The following is a 17,521-nucleotide window of genomic DNA, read 5'->3' on the forward strand; positions in this document are numbered from 1 at the left end:
ACAGAGTCTTCAAGTCCCAGTCGAATCTCAACAAGACGTCGAAATTGGACGAAAGATCTACAACCCCAATATCTCAATTGAGGGCGATCGCGCGGTAGACTTTTCGCTTTTTTCGGAAGAGTGCTGGTTCCCAGGAAACCACCCTTCTTGGTGTCTCGCGCTCTCGGAAACGGGACGCGCGTGTGTGGATATGCCTCTTTTTGCTGAAGGGTAGCACTTCCCATTTGCAAGAAACATATTCTTTTCAGTGTTTAAGCGACACACAACGAAGTTCTGAATTGTCCCTTCGTACCCGGCTTGGAGGGCAAAGGCATAAGGCTCCAGCTAGCGAGGGCGAATGCTCTCCCCGTGATTCTTGCTTCGACACAGATCCATTTACGTGTCTACCGACTTGGTACATATATTTCAATATATATGCATATATATGTTCGGATAGGGTCCACGTCGAAAGAACACATGTGCTTTTATTCTGTAGAGAAAACAATGCGTGTACATGGAGATCTGGGAATGCAATTGGATGCCAGCCGCGACCCTTCACTTTTCCGTCGTATGCTCTGTATACATATAACTATATATATATATATATATATATATTACGTATGTGCGTTCCCGGATATGCAAGATGGACTGCTGTGCGACACTTGTGTTAATCTGTTGCGTACTGCTTCCTTTCCGACGCGTGGCTGTGTGATGCGGGAAATTAGCACCCGTCCGATCATGCCGCGCGTCATCTGAATCTCATTTGAGATGGACCTCGAATTTTCGCAAACCTCTGCAACTCTGACGGGGTACACCCGCGCGGCGACCTTTCTGTTGCAGCGCGGTTTTACTTTCTTTTTGATGTCTTTGCGCGTGTCGTCTTGCACCCGCCTTTGGCGAGGCCGAACACGTAGATGCGCGTTTCGCTTACGCACACATTTTCCTGAAGCGTGGGTCTTTCCTGTTCTTCAGATTGCGAGTGTTTCGTCTTCCAGTCTCGGCCGTCTTCTGGGTGTATCCACACGCGCCTCCTCAGCGCTTTACAATGAAGGCTTGGGAGAAGATCGAGAGTTATACAGTGTACAATTTTCCGCAGCATGTTGTGTTGCTCGGGGCGTTTTCGTCTCCTTCGCCTGACGTTCGGAACCAGGGAAGACGGCTCGACCAGCCGTCCTCTTTTCCCCGGAGCAATGTCCAAGGAGCGTGCGATGGATCAGGCCAGGTTCGGTCGTGTCCCTGCGTTGGGCGCATTGCTTTCATTCAGAAACAAATGATCTCGGAAGAGGACCTCACTCGCCTTAGCAGTCGACAAAGACACAAACAGGACGCGTCCTCCACGGCAGGCGCTGCCGTCTCCGTCGCAGCGGCTCAACCGTCGGATGTGGAGACGAGGGAAGGCCTGCCTTCCCGTTTGCAACGGGTGCTCGATCGTGGTTTGGAGTCAGGGGACGCGACTGCGTCCGCGCCTGCTCGTTCAGTCGAAATTCGCAAAAGTCTTCTCTCTGCGCTCACTGGCCTTCGCGCACGCCTCAGTGCCGGGAATACAGCGACGAGCGTCACTTCTGTTCGTGCGTCGACTGTTGGTACGCGCGCGGCCTCGTCTCCCGTCGCCCCCCTGCGCATGCATCAGCGGTGTGTGGGGTCCTGGGAGTGTCTACTGGAGCTGCGAGAAGAGCTACACCGTCTAGCTGAGCACGCGCAGAGACGGAGGGCGCAATGGCGCCGCGCGCACAACCAGATTTACCGACCGATGCTTCTGCCAGAGCACGCGCCCCCGCGTGTCTGGGCAACGCTGCATGCGCTCGCTGCGAGGATCGCGAGCACGAGGGAGAGCTGGGGAGACGCAGGTCGCTCCAGTGCGCGAATGATCCCAGGCCCAGACAGCCAGAGCCGCCAGGCCTCTTCGGCGCGCACCCAGCCCCCACTGGATGGGAGTCGAGGTGCCCACAGTGTCTCCGGCGAGGCACAGGCGGCGGATGCTCCTGAGACTTCGATAGAAGAGCGCGGACGGGAGTCGCAGTGGGACGGAAGCATGGAAGCAGACACAGGAGACAACAGAGAAGGGGACGGGAGTTTGCTTGTCTGTGGGCTGCTTGGTGCCATTCGATTTCTCTTGGGCTATTACCTCGTTCTGGCGACAGACAGTCAGGAGGTTGCAGCCTTGGGCGCAGTCCGGTCTATCGAGCCGAGAGCGTTGAGACGGGAGGGCGCCGGAAGGGATGGTGTGGAGACGGGGACGGGGCGCAGGGGGAAAAGGAAGTCTGGCTTCAGAGAGAGGGAGGAGAAAACCGCGAAAGCGTACATGTTTCTGGATGGGGCAAGCGACACAGGGACAGCGACACCAGGAGACGGGGAACGCGGCGCTGTGCACAGGGTCTTCACACTCCGTCACGTCGATCTCCTCCCCCTCTTTTTCTTCGAGTCTTCACAGGAAAGGCCGTTTTCTTCTTTTTGCGATCTCGTAGAGCCGCAAACTACCGCTTCTGGAGGGGATCGCGAGAACCTCGCCTCTTCCGCCCCACGCTCTAAAGTCGAGACCGAAGCGATTCTTCGCTGGCTCACCAAACTGTCGCAAGACGCGAAATCTGCAGCTCTAGCCAAGAAAGCAGAAGAGCCTTCCGTCGCTTTTCGTCTGGGCAAAATCGCGGAGTCTTCCGAGCGGACGTGGACGACGTCGCACGCTGCGTCTGGGGAGATTGACCCCAGCGCCGCGTCGTGTGCCCTCCCGCTCTTTCCTCTGACTGCAGCCCAGCCGTTTGCTTGGCTTCGGCCGACTGCCACTCTAGTCGAGGAGCATTCCAAACGCGCAGAGCTGCTGGATGCCGAACGCAGGTATCAGGAACTCTTCTTGCAGGTTTTTCTTCGTCCGGCTCTCTCGTTCTTCTACGCGCACACGCTGGACCTCACACAGTCGCTGCAAGCACAGGGCCTACACCACGCTGGACGGGGCTTGGGTCAGCCAGAGAGCTGTGAAGGAGCAGAGCCTGAGGGACAGCGAGAGCAGGGAGAACGAGAGGCGCCGAACTCCCGCGAGAGACACCGAGACGAAGAACGCCCCAGATGGGAAGAGCCCAGGCTGGAGCTCTTGCACGGGAAAAAACTCGATGCTGTTTTCAACCTCTTTCTCCTCGAACCCTTCGCCGTTTCTTCTGCGGCGGAAGCGCGCGCGCCGTCCCCGTCGCACGCCCTACAGGATGCAGAGACGTCCACAGACGCTCTCCAGGCGCCTCCGGAAACCGCCGCTCAGCCCGAGGTGTGCGCCGGATCGTCCGCGTCGCACAGGGGAGAAAACGACGCAGGCACCGCCTCACAGGCACCTCCCGTTTCTCGGTCGTCGTTGCGGAGGCCTTGTGGATTCGACGGGGCGCATGCCTACACTGCGGCGCCGTGCAGGGTTCCCCGAGACATGTCCCCGTGGCTTGTCATTCTGCAGCAGGGTTGCGTTGTCCAGAAATTCTTCTCGGCGAAGCGTCCGTCGTCGGAGACGGCGCGGAATGTTGTGGGAGGATCCGAACATCCCGCGTTTCCGGCGGAGTCAAATTCCCTGCCTCTTGTGCCTCGTGCCGGCTCGCCGCCAGCCTCGCTCGCGACTCCCTCGCTGTCTCCTCCCGCGGCGGAAGGAGGCGCGGGGCCTACGTTGGAGACTCGCGCCGTCTCCGCGCTCGCCAAGGAGACCGCGAAAAGCTTTTCGCCTCGCCCGGAGGAGTCGTCGAGCAGGACCGAGTGTGCGGAAGAGACGGTCCCCACAAAGAGAGAACCTGTGCAAGGCGCAAGCGAGGAGAGAGGGAAGGCAAGTGGACAAAGCCTCCTTTTCTCCTTCGTTATCATTGCAAGAAGATCGAGGCGCGCAGCCGGAGCGCGATGGTACAGAAGAGGCCTAGCCGTCGCCCAACGGGACGGCCTGTCGTGCGCCACCGCCGAAACCGCACGAGGTTCGACAGACGCAGAGCCAAACGCCGAGCGTCCTGCATCGGGGATTTCTGCGGACGATTCGCTGTCTACGCACCCGCTTCTTGACACCGACCGAGACAGCGCGGTGGCGGCGAACCAAGTCGAGTGTGAGCAGATCTTGTGGCGTGTGACGCGGCGAAGCGATGAAAAGCAGGAGCACGACGATGGCCCGAGCTTGGAGCCCGATCGGGGAGCGTCTGCTGTCCAGGGGATCGAGGCCGAATCAGAGTTTTCGAGAAGTCCGTCTTCCACCGCGCCACTGTCTTCGCCATCAGCGCTTTCAGCGCGGTCACCGGCTCGAGGGATACAAGCGTCGTCCTCATCTTCTCTGCCTTCTCGTTCGCATTTGCAGTTCACGGGAGACGTCGCATCCCTGGTCCAGGTGCGGGGGTCGGTCCCTGTGTTTTGGGGTCACTTGCCTTCTCAAGTGTCTCTGTTGCCGTCTTTTTTGCAACACATCTGCCCGCCTGTGCGCCTGTCGTCTCCCGCCTTGGATCCACAGTATCTCCACTCGAAGGACCACTTTGACGCTATGCACCGTGCGTACGGGTGCCCGATTTTGTGCCTCGACCTCGTTCGCCAAAAGCCGTGCGGCCACATGGAGACGAAACTCGCGAGCGCGTATCGCGAGGCCCTCGCGGCAATCAACGCCATGTACAGAGAGGAAGAGCAAGTAGTGTTGCTTCGCCTCCAGCGGGCACTTGGGAGTCCGGAAGACTCGATTTCGACGAAGCCGTGTGCCGCCTCATGTGGGGACAGCAGGCCTGAGCGCGCATCGTGTCGCGTAGAACACCAACCGCCAGCAAATCCAGCAGAATGCGATGCTTCAGAGCTCCACTGCGAGACTCGACAGGGTGTCGGTGGCGACGACACGGCGCGGGAGAGGACGGCAGGAGACGACGGGGAGGAAAAGGGAAGCAGGGCGCAGCGCGATACCCAGGAAGGCGAGGTGGAAGACCCACACGAGTCAGGAAACAAAGCTGGAGGCCGGGGAGGGAACAACGCGGAAGTGGGCGAGCGAGTCGACGGGGCAGCTCCCAAGGAAAGACGAGGAGAAAGTGGGAGGGAGACAGAGAAGGACGACAAAAAGGGACAGAGAGAAACTACGACGAATATAGATCCCGTGCCGGGGTGGACAGGTCGCTGGGCCTTGGTCAATCCGACGCCCGAGGGCGACCGAGTTCGCGAACATACAGTCCCGCTGGCTCCTCCCCGTGGGCCGACATGCTGGACGGACGAGGGCGTCTGTTTCAAGTGTATGTACAGCCGACTGGGTGCGACCAGCACGGATGCGTTTGTGGGGGTTCCCTCTGCTTGTTGCGTCGCGCGTCCAACCGATTCCCGGAGCGTCGCTTTCTCGCTTGCTTTTGACTCGGCCTCGCCGGCGCTTCCCGCGTTCCGTTCTGTCTTCTCTGCCGCCGATTCCCCCTCAGAGGCGCAGGAGACGACTTTTCATGGTCCACCTGCCTTCGTCGCTTCTGCCTCCCTGTCGAACGCCGATTGCCAAATTACGCGGGAAAGAGACGGAGACCATCGTGAGGCGGCATCGCGCCGGAAGGATGGTGAAGAAGGCGGGAGTGGTGGCAGTGTGTCGACGTCTCTGGAGACGTGGAAACAGACCGCAGAAGAACTTCACGCGATGTTGCAGGCCCTGACTCCCAGGCAGCAGTATACGTGTTGCTGTGAAGTCGCATACGAAGCTTTCGACTGGCAAGACGCGGACAAGCGCCTGGGGTTCGATCAGGCTCTTCATCGCCTCTTCGCCTTGGTCGCCAAGTCGCTCCAGTTCACTGGCTCGTTTGTTTGTTACGCAAAGGCAAAGGGCAGAAAAATCCAGTCGACCTGTGCGACTCGCTGTGGAGCGGAGTCGGGAGGGTGTGAGAAGCAGAGCAGAGCGGGCGTGGGAGGCGTTAGGGGGAACGAACGAACCCGCCGGAAACCAGATGACACAAAGGCGAGGGAACCCGACGAGGCGCCGTCAGGATTCGTAAGTCAGTTTCAACACGGTGTTATCCGTATTAACTGCGTTGACTGCCTCGACCGGACGAACCTTGCAATGCTCGGTCTCGGTGTCGCTGCGCTGTACCGACACCTGACGACGCTCATTCGATATCGGCGGCTTCACGGAGGCGCTTGGCACTTCGCGAGAGAAGGGACACTGGAAGACAGCGCGAAGCAGTGTCGCGCTCCCGACTCCTGGTGGCTTCGAAAAACCCACAGACCGACAGAATGCAAGCTGACGCGGGACGACACACCAGAAGGAAACGAAGAAACAAACGACGCCCGGAGCGTCTCCCCTTCGTCGTCTTCTTCCTCGCCTGCCTGCTCGTCCTCTACTTCTTCCTCGCCTGCCTCCTCGTCCTCTACTTCTTCCTCTCCTGCCTGCTCGTCCTCTACTTCTTCCTCTCCTGCCTGCTCGTCCTCTACTTCTTCCTCTCCTTCTTCCCGTCCTTGCACGACGCCTGCGTCTGTGTGTGTTCCGGACGAGGAGAGCAGGAAACGGGAAAGCGGCCCGAGGGACAGTTGCGCGCCTGGTCTTTTCGCTTCCTCGTCCCACTCCGGTTGCTCGTCCGTTGACACCGAGTTCGCCTCTACCTCAGACGAGTCGGAGGACGCCGCGGCGGCAAGCCCGAGCGGGGCCTCTACACCAGAGACAGATCCTGAGCTGGACCCGACCCTCCCTGCGCCTTCAAGGGCCGGCTCAGGCGCCCTTTCGGAGTCCCCCCGCCCTCGTCTGACTCCGTCTTTGTCGTCGTCCTCTCTCCACGCGGCTTCCTCGACGTGTTGCTGGTCTCCTTCGCCCACGCGAACGTCGAGGCAGAGCGTTGCCGGCGCCTCGTCGGCGTCGTCTCACACATCTGCGCCTGTGGCATACGGCGCTGCCTTCTCTTCGCTGGATCCCTTCCTCCATCACCTTCCCACAATGCTCCTTCAGATTCTCGGCGAGGCTTGGCGGGAAGTCGGAGACGCACTCGCGCTGCAGTACGGCGGGTCACCGGCGATGCATGCGGCAGAGTTCGCCGCCTCAGAGCTGGCGAAGGCCGTGGAACAGTTAAAGGAGAGACGGCCAGGCGGCCAAAAAGAAAGGCGCGCGTGGAAAGCCATCAAGAGGAGCAACGTCCTCATTGCCGTGCAGCGGTAGGTGACAGGAAAGCGGCGACAAGTTGCGAAGCCACATCCGGATAGGCGGAGGTCGTGGGAGCAGAAACAGATCTGTTCGCACGCCCCCAATTGTAGACTGGTTGTGTCTGTTTATGTTTGTGTATCAGTCTGTGTGTCTGTTTGTTTGTGTCTCGCTGTATTCATTTTCCTGTTGCGGAGGCGAGCAGGCTGACGTCTGCTGTGTCTCGGTGACAGAGCTTTTGGTGTCTGTACGCGGGCGTGGCTGTTTTCGAGTTGGGCGTCTCAGCCTGGCTATGGTCCTGTTGGTGACGACTCTCGCAGTCCGGCTCGAAGCTCTCCCGTCTGACATCAGACTCCCGCGTCGTGTGCTTCTCTCAGGTATTTCAATAACTGCGTCTACGACGCAGACAAGCAGCGAGGCCTGGATCTCTTTGTCGGCGCGTTCCGGCCTTGGGAAGCCTCAACGGAAATTTGGGTTGTGGATCCTGTCGATCCTTTCTCGTCGTTCTCATCCTTGAATCCTCGACCAGCCGTCTCTCCCTCAGCTGTCTCTCCGCCCCCGTCTTTCGTCTCTAAGAGCGCTGAAGGGGCTCCTAGGTCAGGGGGAGACTCCGAAGAGGGCGCGCAAGAAGACGAAGGTGACGGAGCGCAAACAGGGGCGAGCCTGGAGGTGGAGTCTATAAGTCAACCGCCGAGCGACGCAGTCGACGGCCAGGCATCCATCGGACGCGATGAAGGTCAATCGGAGCCCTTTCGAATCGAGGGAGAGGAAGATTTCTTCGCGAGGAACACGAATCTGCCCAGCTCAGCGAGGTGCTGGACATGTACAGGCTTGGGGCTCTGGAGTGCGCCGTAGGCGGAGAGACAAAGCAGTGCGTGCCTCCCCGCGAATGTACATCCATCCCCACACGATCGGCTTACAAAACAGATAGGTGTGCAGATATGTGCATACACAGATCAATCGATGTGTATATTCACAGATATATCCCTATATAGCAGAATCCCAATATATATATATATATATATATATATATATATGACACAGGGGCAGAGAAGGGAGAAGGTGCCTGGACGAGGTGCAATCTATTTGAGTCTGTTTGTTGTCGGAGATAGAAAACGGCATTTTGTCTCGGATGATGGCCGCGTTTTGTCGGAGATGTGAAAGTGCGTCTTTTGAGTGCTCGCGGAACGCGTGAAATCTTAAGTTATTCCCAAGTGCCCGCCGTCGGCAGTATGTGGCAGCTCTTGATCACGAGGTGTACATCCATCCGGGAACACGAGGACTCGGGAACAGAGTCCCCGCGAAAGGGCGGAATGAGCAAGTCGCACAAAGGTTTGGAAGCGTCGGCTCGAGAGAGCGGGCGAATGCCAGAGAGAAAGCGTAAATCCTAAAGGGGACCGGCCGGGGCGGAGCGGAAGGGAAATACAGCGGGAAAGGAAAATGAGAGGTGCTGCGAGTTTTAGTCTTCGAGCCGTCGCTCGCAGCCCCGAGGGAGAGCTTCTGAATCCCTTCTCGAGAATTAAAAAGTGCCACGGAGCGTCGAAGCAAGAAGGTGGCGGGTGTGCTCTAGGCGATCATGAGTTCCGATGCGGCACGCGCATGAAAATTCGGGCACGCATTCCGTCTCTCTCTCTCTCTCTCTATATATATATATATATATATATATGCATTGGCGCGTCTACGTACGAAGATGGGTGTGGCGGACATGTGTGTTCTTGCATTGAACATGAATAGATATGTATATATATATATATATACAAATGGCAATTCAAGCTTTCCGAGAGGGCCAGCTCTCTGTTGGCCACACCGCGTCTTCTTAGACGGGACGTGTGGTGGTGTTTCCCACCGGCCACGGGATTTCCGTGGGCACATCGAGACGATACGTTTCGCGAAAATTCTGACGGACGCGCAAGACACGAGCGTCCTCCTCTATAGCGGTACGTTTTCACGGTGCCCGTACATTGCGGCGCTGCCTTCGTTGGCGGTTTCGTAAACAGCGTAGAAACCAAAGCACACGCCGGCTGGCTTCCTGTGGGGCTAACCACTGACGATACACTCCAAGGATCAGACTCGTTCTCCGCGTGTCTTGTTCCCGGCCCCCAGACGAGCCGACACTGCATGGCGCCGGACGGCTGGGAGAGGCGAGAGCGACCAGAGAGGAAGCATGAAGACATACGAATCGCGAGTGGAGGCCGCATGCGAGGTGTGCACCCTTCTCGAGTGTTTAGACACCCGCTGGAGTGTCGGCACGTGGAGGACGAGGCGACAAATTGACGAAATCGCCTGGGTGGTTTTTCTTTTGCAGCGGCGCGGCCGAGGCCGAATCGTAAGCAGCGGGTTTCTTCGTCAGGATCCCGGTGGTTAGGCTGAGAAGCAACACGCGTCCTGAGTGGAGGGTGGAGACGTGCAGCGATCTACTCGATGAAATGGTAACTGTCTCGAGAGACGAACAGCAGTTTCTGGAGAATCCGGAATTTGTCCTTCAGCTGGGGCGGCGAGAAGCGGCGGAGTGGCGGGAAGAACTGCAGAAAAAGAAAAGAAAATACGTGTCGCCTTCTCAACAGAAAGCAGTAGGCCTGCCTTGGTGCCCAGTTTAAGCATGGCAGTCAACCAGGATGGACCACACGCTGGCTGCAATCGCGGCAGGCTCAAGTGCCGCTGTTTGTCGTCCTTCCAGCCGAGCGCCCGTTTTCCTTGAGACGACGCGCATGCAGACTGTGAAACCTCCGGCGGAGGCTATAGCTGGCAACGCGCCTTTGCGGGCCTTCTGAGGAGGAAAGAGTAGACACCGTTTTGGCGTTAGAGAAATCGCGCAAGTGGCGAGTTTGGAAGTCCCTTTTCCAAACCGTGCATGTCGCCAGACAAACGGCAGCTTCACCAGAGAGCTGCGGTACCAAAACGACTGGGATGAAAGCTGGAATATCGGTTTAGAAAAGATCGACTCTCCCGCGCGACGCGCGACACAGACCTCGAGAAACGCTTCTCACCTTGTGAACCTCGTTCCATTTGCCAACGCCAAACATATTCACACCCGCCACAAGCAACTGCTCCTGAAAAGGACACACACGCGCGACCGATAGGCACAGGGTCTGCCTCTAACCCCATATATATATATATATATATATATATATATATATGAATATTTGTATGGATTTGTAAAAGGAGAGCTGGAAGTGCCTTTTGTGTCTGGGGATCGAAGTCGTGGATGGATGAGCAGCTGCGCATAGGGCCGTTTGCTCATCTTTAAAACACGCGTAGATGTATGCAGTGTAAAGACACCGCTGACTGGGCACTTGGCAGGAACGATCGGATGAGGGCACAGAGTCTCCACTTCCACGCAAAACCCCCCATTCCCTATACGCCTGTCGTCCCCCTAGAGGTCATTCTATATATACACGTGTGGGAATAATCCTATTCCTCTCCCTCGCTGTATTTATTTATTTGAAGGATATATATATATATATATATGAATACATGTACACCTGGGCGTGATTTGCTCTTCGCGGTTCCGAGAGTGTCTCATCTTGTGCAGTCTCTCTCTCCCTTTATACATATATATATATATATATATATATATATATATAACAGAGTGTGCATTTGTGCCCTTGCAAGAGCATTCCCCTGATAATGTGTGTGTCTGTGTGTACAGGACTCGAGGCCCGATTAGGGCGAAGCGCAAGTGGGGTTGGACGCGGAGGATCTCACATCCGCAGCTTGCCATTTTCGTTGAGGCCTGCAGACTGGACCTGCGCCGGGGTGCCTCGCATTGAGGATCTGTCGCGCGTGGTCGGGCTCGCCAACAGCGTCTCGGTACTTTTGGTATTTCCTCGAAGAGGCGTCGAACAGGTCGTCGCCGTGCGCTTCCTCCCGGCCTTCTTGACCTTCATCCGAAGAGGACCAGGAAGCGGCACGGCTCTCTCTAGCTCCGCGGCGCGTTCGCAGTTGGTTGCTCGCGTTCTCTTTCTCTTCATCGGAGACCCGCCCGCCGCGTCTCTCCCGGCTGGAGCGTCGTCGCCGATCTGCTTCGCGCTCCTTGCCGCGCCGGCGAACGCTCGCAGATCCGCCGTGCTCCGGGGTGTTGTCCAGGGAGTCCGAATCCCACCTGGAAAGAAAGCAGCAATCGGATTCGAAAGAGTGAGCAAGAGGAAAAACGCCGTCGTCGCCAGACCCATCTCACCAACCCACGACACAGGCTGACGACAGCAAACCCTCGCGTCGCTTTCTGTTTTGAAGGGAGATGTGGAATTTAAACCATCTCTCGCGTCTCGCAGCGATAGCTTCACGACCCCAGTGGAGGGGAAACTGGCAAAAGTGCACGTGGGCGAGAAAACCCTTTTCAAAGGCCACTGTCGAACCCGAGACGGCGAGAGCAGCGAGAGGACTACACATCGGCAAAAACACGTCGCCGGAAGGCAGAACGATTGGACCCGGTGCGAAAAAGGGAGGCGACTCTCATAACGCAGATGGCTGTGACCTCTTCAGCTGCATCCTGTGACGGATACACAGCTCCGCGTCTATGCCTGCGTCGTCGCGCCGAGATCCACGTGGAGCGTTTCAAATGCTTCGCTCGGTGTTCTTCCCTCCAGACAGAAGCGCTGAATCGCGTGTCGAGACGAACGAGGTACGCACGTCTGCACGGACTGACGCGTAGAGGAACGGAGACTGGGGCCTCTTACTCTTCTCGTCTCTCTCCTGGATGCGGATCGAGGAGGCTCCGCGGCTTCACATCCACGTCGTCCTTCCATCGCAGCGTCGGCGACACGCGCGCCAAGGCAGACGCAAGCGAAGAGGAAGATGACGAAGACGGGGCGGAGTCTCGACTAGACCGCCCGGTCGACGACAGGCGTTTCTTTGCGGCGGGATCCGCCACAAGGTCGGCAGCTGCAGAGAGAAGGGAATCTGCGACGACCACGCTGGCGCCTGATTGCCAGAAACAGGAACTGAGACGAAGCGCAGTTTCATCGTCGACTTCTGCCTCGGCAGGAGCTTGTTGGCTTTCTTCTGCGTCGCCTTCGCCACCTCCCAGTTTCGCTCCTGTGGCGTCTTCTCCGGCATCACCTGGTACGCCGTGTTCCTCGCATTCGTTTCTGCTTTCCGTTACGTCTTCCGCATCTCCTTCAGACCTGCAGGTTCTTCGTCTCCTTCCTGTCACGTCGCGCCCTTCGTGGTCATCTGGTCTTGCGTTCCTGTCTCCCGTAGGCTCTGTGTCTTCCTCCCCGCTCGTCTCCGACCTGCGTCGCTTTCTCCTGTCTCCGGGAGCACTGCGTCTCTCCATGTCGTCGGCCTCTTCACAGCTCATTTCCTCGACTTCCTCTTGCGCATCCTGCGGTTCCTCGTGAATCGCCGTCTTCTGCTCGAGAGCCGCGGTTTGGCCTTCTTCACCCTCGTGACCTCGTCCCTCTTTCCGTCCGCCTTGCCCCTGCGCTGCTTCAGCACTCGCCCCGTTTCCTTTTTCGGCACTCTCTTTTTCCCCTTCTTCGCTGCCACTCTCTCCCCCTTGTCTCTTCTCTGCCTCTGCTGTCTCGCCTCTGTCTCCCTGTTCCTCCATTCTTATTGCTCCTGATTCTTCCCCTGGCTCCACTGCTTCCGTCTCTCCTCTTTCGTCTGACACTCCTCCCCTCTCGGCGCCCTCTTCAGCCTGTTCTTCGCCTCGCCTCTCTTTGTCTCTCTCCTTCCCTCCTGCAGTCTCATGTTCTTCACCCCTCGCTTCTCCGTCTTCTCCATGTTCGCTCCCCGCCCCGTCCTCTCTGTCAACTTCTCTGGCTTTCCTCGTTTCTCGCTCTCCCGCGCGATCGCTCGCCTGCACGTCGTCGCCACCCTTGCCAGCGTCCGTCCGCCCCTCGCCGCTCTTCGGCACGCCTCCCGCCTGGCCTGGCCTCTCCCCGGTTGGCTGCAGCCCCGTCGGCCCATCGGCGACGCCCGACCCGCGGCGCTTCTCCTCCGCCACCGCGCCAGAGCCTCCCCACGACCAGAAAGCGAGAAGCGCCTCGCGCAGCCCTCGAGACGAGCTCCCCGCTGCAGAGGAAAAACCAGCTGGAGAGAAGGAAACTGAAGGTGAGGCCTGCCAGGAAGACGAAGACGCGTCACAGCTCCGGTCAGCTTCTTCGCGACCTCGGGTTCTCTCTCTCGCGCAGCGCTGAGAAACTGGCGCTTGCATCTCTGCGGCGTTTCCATCTTGTCTTGGGACTTCGCGGCGATCGCCGCTGCATGCCTCTGCGGCAGCACGGCTTGACCCGGCGCTAGGTGGAGGCGCAGGAGACCCCGGAGAGGCGTCGAGACGCCGTGCGTCCAACGCCTCCGTCTCTCCAGGCGCTTGCACAGACACGCGCCTGTGACAGTCCACCGAGCTCCGCACCTCGTTGCCGTCTTGTCCTCTCTTGTCGCCTTTCTCTCCCTCCGTTTCATCCGAGTCGGCATGGAACCAGTCTTCACGACGCCCTCCAGCGAACGCGTGTCCGCTCGCGTGGTTTGCGTCGTCTCTCTCTTCGTCCACGTTCGCCGCCACGTCCATAGCGCCTTCCCCGCTCGCGCCGCTTTCGGCGGCGCCTGGCGCATCGTCTGCGGAGACGTCGACACCCTCTTGGCCAGCTGCCTCGCGGTGTCGTCTCTCGTTCTCTGTCTCGCTCGGTCTCCGTCTCTCTTGTGCTTCGGTATCTCGTACTTCGTTTTGTCGGTGTGCGTCCAGCGCAAGCGTTCGTCTCGCCTCGCTCGCCATCCCGTGAAGCAGCCGCCCCCAGAGGTCTTTCTCCCTCCACAGCGCCTTGATGTTCGCTTGCGTCCTCGACAGCGCGTCGATCCGCAGCGCCCGAAGCTCCTGCCAGGGTGTCCATACACGCTGCGGCAGAAGAAAGAGCCGCGAGGCGTTCCCCTGCTTCGCGAGAAAATCGAGAGTTGCGGCCACCGCCTCTTGCTCTGACGCAACTTGGTGGAGATGGGACAGCAGGAAGAAGACATTCTCCTCGACGTACACGCGCTCGGCAACGCGCTGCTTCGCGGATTCGGCCAGCCGACGCAGCGGCGACAACCTATACCAATCGGTCTCGCTTTCCTCGCCATCCTCCACGATTGACTCGGTTCCTCCGTCACGAACCCCGCACGAAAACACCGATCTGTTCGGGTTGTCACCTCTCCCATTCGAGGCCTCTCTTGCCCCATCCTTTTGCTTCGTCCTGTCTCCTTTCTCTCTTGTCTCCTTTTGTCTTGTCTCCTTTGTGTCTTCGTTCTCTTTGTCTTCCATTTCTTTGTCATCCTCCTCTCTGTCTTCTTCGCTGTTTGCGTCGATGACCTCCTCGTCGAGATTGACGAAAACCGCTGGATGCGCCTCGTCGCACGCTGAACTCGCAAGCGTCTCCGCGTCGCCTTCTGCGTCGCCATGCGGCACAGAGGCGACGCGCGCCGCCGGCGCAGGCGAAGAAGGCGGTAGGCCGGAGACGCCCCGCGCGATTCTCAGTGGAGAGGAAGAAGACGAAACCGGGGGAGACACGCGAGAGGCGGGAGAGGATACAGAAGAAGAGGACGAGTCGGACGAAAGAGACGGCGGGACAGCGGAGTGGGTGTTAGATTGGCGAGAGGTGCGGGGCGGAGACGGGCACGAGAGAGAAGATTCAATTCGTCCCTCAGAAAGCAGGAGACGTTCGTACACCTGGAGAGACGGCAGCGAAGGCCACAGCTCGAAGCAGAGCGCGATCGAGCGACAGAGGAGATGCAACTCGTTCCCGATTGGCGTGAAAATGCAAGACCTCTCGGCCTCGTCGTAGCTCGCGGCAGCGTCGTCTCTCTCCTCGGTTCCCTCATCGCCGCCTCGTGCTACCTGTTGTGCTGCCGAGACACCAGGTGACTCTGTCCGCCGAGAGGCAACAGATCCCATAGGTCCCGCGGCTGTCGCGGATGACGGAGCGTCACATGGCGTTCCAACCCTGAAGAGACACAACCAAAAACGCGAGAACGAATGCCCAGGATATATATATATATATATATACCGGCACCGGGGGATCCGGCATTATATTGAGAGGAGTCAAATGTGAAGGCAAGAGCAGTACATGTGCATATATACATACGAGTGAGTGATGCGTCTCTCTACGGTATCCAACCATGGTGTGGGAAAAAAAGAGGAACCTCTCTCTGTCTATATATATATATATGTTTCCTCCATATAAAAAGATATACTCCATGTCTATTTACATGCAGTAGTCTATTCAGGTATCTTTATGATAAGCAGAGATGCATATGCCTGCTAGGTCGGGGCCAGCCTTGAGTTGTGTATCCTTACTTGGGAGGAGCGCAAGAGGTACGATCGTTTCTGGGAGTCGTCATTCCTGTGGTGCGGGCAAGAGGCTCCGCCGCACACGTCGCGGCTGTCTTTCTCTGCAGCTCTTTCAGACTGTGCATGAGCCGTCCGAGCAGCTCCACTGAATGAAACAGTCTTTCTCTTACATCGAGATACTCTCTGTCGTCTTCACGTCTTCTTTGATCTTCTACCCCCTTCCCACCTGTGCCGCCTGCTTGATCGTTTCTGGTTTCGTCTCTTGCTTCCTCTCCTTTCTGTCCGTCTTGTCCCCCTCTGCTCTGCTCGTCTTCCGCCTCGACAGTGGGCGTCGGGATTTCTGTTCCGTCTTCTCCGCTGGAGACCTTCCGCCCTGTTCCGTTCGGTGTCTGGCTGGGCCGGGTTTCTTCTCCTTGACCGCCGTCGCCGCACTGCTCTCTGCGTGCGCTGTCGGTCTCTCCAGCATTTTCCTCGAGTTTCACACGACACTCGAGCGCAGCGAGCGTTGCAGGGTAGGGTTGCGACCCAGGCGCCGCCTCGTCAGAAGCAGCCGCAAGGGGCGACGACGCGAACGCGAGCGCGCGCGTCAGCTCGAGGACCTCGTGAACACGCCGGAGAAGAAGCCACCAGGCGAGATCGAGGAATTTGCGTCTCTGCTTTGCATGCGCCTCTCGGGCTTTTTTGTTCGTCTCCGCGTCTCGGTCTCGCCCATCGCCCTCCCCAGGGCTCTCGGCACGCCCCGCCTTCTCTCTGTCTCCGTTTGCGTCTCCTCTCTGGAATGCGCGTTCCCCGCTCTCGCTTTGTGTCTCGTCGCCGACAGATGGTAGGGGATGTGAGACCGATACAGGGAGCGCAGCCGGCGCAGCAGATCCTCGGGCGGCAGAAGACGCAGAAGCGGGAGAAGAAACGCTTCGCGGCGGCGAGCGAAACATGTCCTCAACCGCGGCGGCTGTCGCAGAGGCGACGGTGAACAAAGCGATCTTTACCGCGGCAATTTGGACGAGAAGGAAGATTCGGTCTTCCAGGAACACGCGCAAAGCGGCCTGCCTCTTCGCTTCTTCACCTTCTGTCCCATCGGCCTCACTCTCCCCCAGCTCCTCTTCGGTTCGCAAACCGTCCGCGTCTGTAACGCTGTCTCCTCTCCATGTGCGGCCTCTTGGGCTGTCGCCGCCGTCCAACACCTCCATGTCCACTTCTCGTTCTTCACCCGTTTCCAGTCTCTGCCGCGGGGATTCTGCCGTCTGTACACCAGGGGCGGTCTCCGCATGCGAGGGTCGTCCCCCATGGTTCTGCGCTGGAGGCGCAACTTCTCGACAGTCTGGCGAGGCCTGGCGCCGCGTCTGACACGGGGCTTTTTCCTCGACTTTCCTCTTCCCGTTCCCGGAGGAAACGCAGCCGGCTGACCCGCCCCAAGCCGCCGTCGTGAGGAATGCCAGGGTGGCCAAGGCAGGACGCGCGAGGGAGTGGAGAAAGCTCTCAGCGGCGGGAAGAACCCGATTTTCACAAGCCGAGGGAGACGCCGAGAGCCTGGCAGACGCCGCAGGAAGAAACGGCGAGAGACATGCGGTGTCCAGACTCGTTTTCCTGAGGAGCGCCACGGCTCGACGCGCCTCCGACCGCCGCGAAAACGCCGAGAAGGACAACGGGTGAGGCGCCAGTGTTGTCGTTGGTGCCTCGGACGACAGTGGGCTGAGAAACCCGCGAAGCACGGAGATGTCTCCTGCACGCAACGCCTCCTGTATCGGCTCTGTCATGCTTCGAAGCAAAGCGGCGAATGCGTCGACGAGAAATGCGTCGGCAGGGACAGAATTCCGAACGGCATGGGGGCCACTGCAAGGAGGTAGCAGACGTGTCGGGGCGGAGGCACAAGCCGCAAACGCCTTGAGGTCTGAAGAGTGCGTTCTGTCTTCCGGCTGCCGCGATGCCACAGGGGGTTCCAACTCTAAAGAAGAGGCGGTCGCGATAGCACGGTCGAGCGCCGAAGATGCCGCCGAGGCCCAAGAGTCTCCCTCTGTCTTCTCGCCGCGTTGGCCTGCTTGCGAGCTCGCCTTGTCCGCTCGGAGACACTCGACGGATGCTGGGAACAATGGACGATCAGCTCTGCGGCAATGTCTCCCACAGGGAGGCTCGGTGCCTTCGAGCCCGAAACAACGAGGCACATTATCGGGGCAAACGCGGCGAGAGGTCAGGGACGCGAGCGGCAT

The 17,521-nt window shown here is 58.7% G+C and overlaps 2 protein-coding genes across 2 annotated transcripts; one reads left to right on the forward strand and one right to left on the reverse strand.

Annotated features, from left to right (window-relative positions):
* Positions 1-1,024: 1,024 nt before the first annotated feature.
* NCLIV_027020 (conserved hypothetical protein) lies at positions 1,025-7,909 on the forward strand (the record flags this gene model as incomplete). The annotated part of the gene is made up of 2 exons (XM_003882897.1): positions 1,025-7,068; positions 7,432-7,909. The coding sequence occupies 2 exons, from the start codon at positions 1,025-1,027 to the stop codon at positions 7,907-7,909; spliced, it is 6,522 nt and encodes a 2,173-aa protein (XP_003882946.1).
* Positions 7,910-9,468: 1,559 nt separating this feature from the next.
* On the reverse strand, positions 9,469-17,521 carry NCLIV_027030 (conserved hypothetical protein; the record flags this gene model as incomplete). The annotated part of the gene is made up of 5 exons (XM_003882898.1): positions 9,469-9,576; positions 10,042-10,104; positions 10,760-11,156; positions 11,731-14,970; positions 15,324-17,521. 5 exons carry the CDS (start codon positions 17,519-17,521, stop codon positions 9,469-9,471), a joined length of 6,006 nt encoding a protein of 2,001 aa, XP_003882947.1.

Source organism: Neospora caninum, chromosome VIIb (assembly GCF_000208865.1).
Source record: "Neospora caninum Liverpool complete genome, chromosome VIIb".
Lineage (NCBI taxonomy): Eukaryota > Apicomplexa > Conoidasida > Eucoccidiorida > Sarcocystidae > Neospora > Neospora caninum.